We start from the raw sequence: 3,256 nt of genomic DNA on the forward strand, positions 1-3,256 counted from the left end.
CAAAACCTTATACTATTACAACAGCAGCTTAAAAGTCCAAGTAGCACAACAACAGCTAAAGGCTACAGTCAAAAAATGGAAGTAAAACAGTTGTTTAAAGCTAAAACTAGCCAAACAATAGCTATTTTATTATAGCCAAAACCTTATACTATTACAACAGCAGCTTAAAAGTCCAAGTAGCACAACAACAGCTAAAGGCTACAGTCAAAAAATGGAAGTAAAACAGTTGTTTAAAACTAGCCAAACAACAGCTTAACATTTATAACCAAAACCCAATATTTTCACAACAGCAGATGAAAACTATAATTAAAACTGTAGCTAAAAGGTAAGATTAGCAACACAGTAGCTTAACCAAGTATACAAATTTAAACGCTAAAATTAGCAAAAACCCTAGATAAAAGCTACATTTAGCACAACAGCAGCTAAAGGCTTAAGTCAAAAAATGGTAGTAAAACAGTTGTTTAAAGCTAAAACCAGACAATAGCTATTTTATTATAGCCAAAACCTTATATTATTACAACAGCAGCTTAAAAGTCCAAGTAGCACAACAATAGCTAAAGGCTAAAGTCAAAAAATGGAAGTAAAACAGTTGTTTAAAGCTAAAACTAGCCAAACAATAGCTATTTTATTGTAGCCAAAACCTTATATTAAAACAAGAGCAGTAGCTAAAAGTAAAATTTGCAAAACTTAACCCAGTAAACAAGTTTAAATGCTAAAATAAGCTTAATCATAGATAAAAGCTAGATTTAGCATAACAGTAGCCAAAATCTAAACTAAGCAAAACTGTTTGACCTGAAATTGGAAAAACAAAAACTTTGCATTTTTTTATATTTTACTAAATTTACAAATACAATTTTATTTGTCTCTATAAAGCTCAAAAAGTTACGTAATTTAGAAAATTGTGTACTGTTAGCTTTAAGCTAGCTATTGACTACTTTTGGCTTTTAGCAAGCCTTTTGCGCAATTAGGTTTTCACTGGTTTTATGTTGCATTGCTACCTTTTGATTTTAGCTCACATTTTGATTTTTTTGTTTGTTTGTAGTTTTGTTGTTTATTTATTTAAGAAGGGACAATGCAAATTAAAATGCCAGAATTAGCCATGGAGGCTAGTTTTCATCTGTAGTCCCTCAAGGTCCTATGGTGATGTCCTATGATATAAATACAATACATACAAAACAACAAGTTACTTTCATTAAAAAACACTAAAAATATGACAAAAAGCATGATTAAAAATAATAAAAAGCCATTTAGCTCAGTTTTGGCTTTTTTTTTTTCAGAAAAGTCTTTAAGCACTGAGCTTTTACACTGAAATTTATTTAGCTAAAAACACTTTAAAATGCCTGAACTATCCCTTTAAGCTCCGACACAACAAGGCTGCAGAGCTATATGGAATCAGGATTAAACTTTTTTCTGTCTCACTGTAGTTCACACAGAAAGCAGCCTTTATAACACTATAAMAGYTGATTTGATTAAAAACCRTTTTAAATTTAAAAGCTGTGATGGTCACAGGTGGACGTTTATGGAGCCGCTAACAGCAGCTATAAACAGGACATTTGTTAAAACTGTCTCCTGCAACAACAACATGCTTCTGCCCAGACACGAGCCGCACTCCACAGCCCTGTTTTTATGTTTTCGGCTGCTCCTGTCTGTTTCTGAACACGCCTCACCCTGATGCGTGCCACCGACTGGACAGTTGGTTCGTTCTCTCTGATGGACCCCACGTACGCCTCCTTCTGAAAGAGGGGCACGTTGTCGTTGACATCCTCCACGGTCACGCGGATCCTTCCTGTCGTCTCCTCCCCGCCGCCRTCCCTCGCCAGCACGGTCAGCGTGTAGCGGCGCATCAACTCGTAGTCCAGAGCAGCCTTCAGAGTGACCCAGCCCGTCTCCTCGTTCAGTGTAAACCTGTCAGAGAAACAAGCCGAAGTGCAGAAAACAACAGTTATTTCACACCCAGCTGTGATGTCTTTAACACTGTGAATAAAAAAGTTAACCAGCGATTATAAGAGGAACAAAAATGAGGAAATAGTTGAAGCTTCAATAGAAACTTAGAAATACGTAAAACTCAAACACAATGTAGAGAAACGATGGAGCTGTTTGTGTCCAAAAACAAAAATAATTYTATTTCACGCTTTAGAGTGTGAGTGACCTTCAGCTACTATCACACCAAATTTTAGCTCAATATTTGAAAAACTGACTGAAAATAAGACATTTCTGGGTTTTTACGTTCAGTTAGCTGTGACGGCCATCTTGAATTGTGTTTGCTTCAGACTTTAATCAGTTGTAGATGATCATCCAATGAATTTGTCCACTTGTTCATGACATATTTTGCTAAAAGACATGCACATTGTTTAAAAAATGTAATAATAATAAAWAAAATACAGTCAAGACAAGTAGTTCTTACGGAGACCAAAGACAGGTCCTGGTGGAACTCCATTTATGGGTTAGGTTTAGGATGAGGAGTCAGGGTTAGGTGGTCCCAGTAAGGATAGAAATACAAACTTGTGTGTGTAAGTAAGTGTTTTCTTACTGGTCTGGATCGTCTGTGAAGGAATATCGAACAACCCCAAAAATGCCGGCATCTCCGTCTGTAGCCTGGAGAGAAAAGATCGRTTTGTTTTACAATCAAACACATTTCTCTGTTTAATTTCCCATTTCTCTTTTAAAACCATCTATAAATCCCAGAGAAGTTAAAAGACTTTTTACGCACAAAAAAATTCAAATACCAGAAACACATTTTTAAAAACACACTTATAGGAGAATTTTGATCGTATTTTGTACATTTTGAAGATACACAATTCTGAAATTTGCGGCCAAAGAGTGTAATTTCTTCACCTTGGCAGTTTTTAAATGAGATTTTAGAGGAAAACCTCTCATATTTATGACAATACCAGCCAAGACAAAGAGAGTCCGAAAGTCTAAAGCAATTTGAAACAAGTATTCAAATATTTACCGTCTCTTAGAGCTCATGTTAKTAGCTTTTAGCTGCTATTCCAGATTTTAGGTTTCATTATTCTGCTACTTTGAGCTTCTAGGTACTTTTAGCTTCGGGTTATTCTTCCTCTATTTTTGGTAAACATAGCAAACCATTAGCAACTCTAAGCTTTTAGCTAACCCTTCGCTACATTTAGTCAGCATTTTCTGCTTTTGGTTTTTATCTATCTTTTTGCTTCTGATACTTACTAGGGCTGTGTATTGGCAAGAATTTGGTGATACGATACATATCATAACAGAGGGGTCACGATACGATATATCC

At 35.5% G+C, this 3,256-nt stretch overlaps 1 protein-coding gene across 1 annotated transcript in view; it reads right to left on the reverse strand.

The window, feature by feature from the left end:
• cdh23 (cadherin-related 23) overlaps nt 1–3,256 on the reverse strand; it is a gene marked incomplete at its 5' end in the record, with an annotated part of 152,643 nt that overhangs the window by 129,257 nt on the left and 20,130 nt on the right. Inside the window, 2 exon segments of the mRNA XM_014005461.1 lie at nt 1,668–1,905; nt 2,531–2,595. Of these exon segments, the coding sequence (XP_013860915.1) occupies nt 1,668–1,905; nt 2,531–2,595 (303 nt within the window).

The sequence above is a fragment of the Austrofundulus limnaeus genome, unplaced genomic scaffold, assembly GCF_001266775.1.
Source record: "Austrofundulus limnaeus strain Quisiro unplaced genomic scaffold, Austrofundulus_limnaeus-1.0 Scaffold30, whole genome shotgun sequence".
Taxonomy (NCBI): Eukaryota; Metazoa; Chordata; class Actinopteri; order Cyprinodontiformes; family Rivulidae; genus Austrofundulus; species Austrofundulus limnaeus.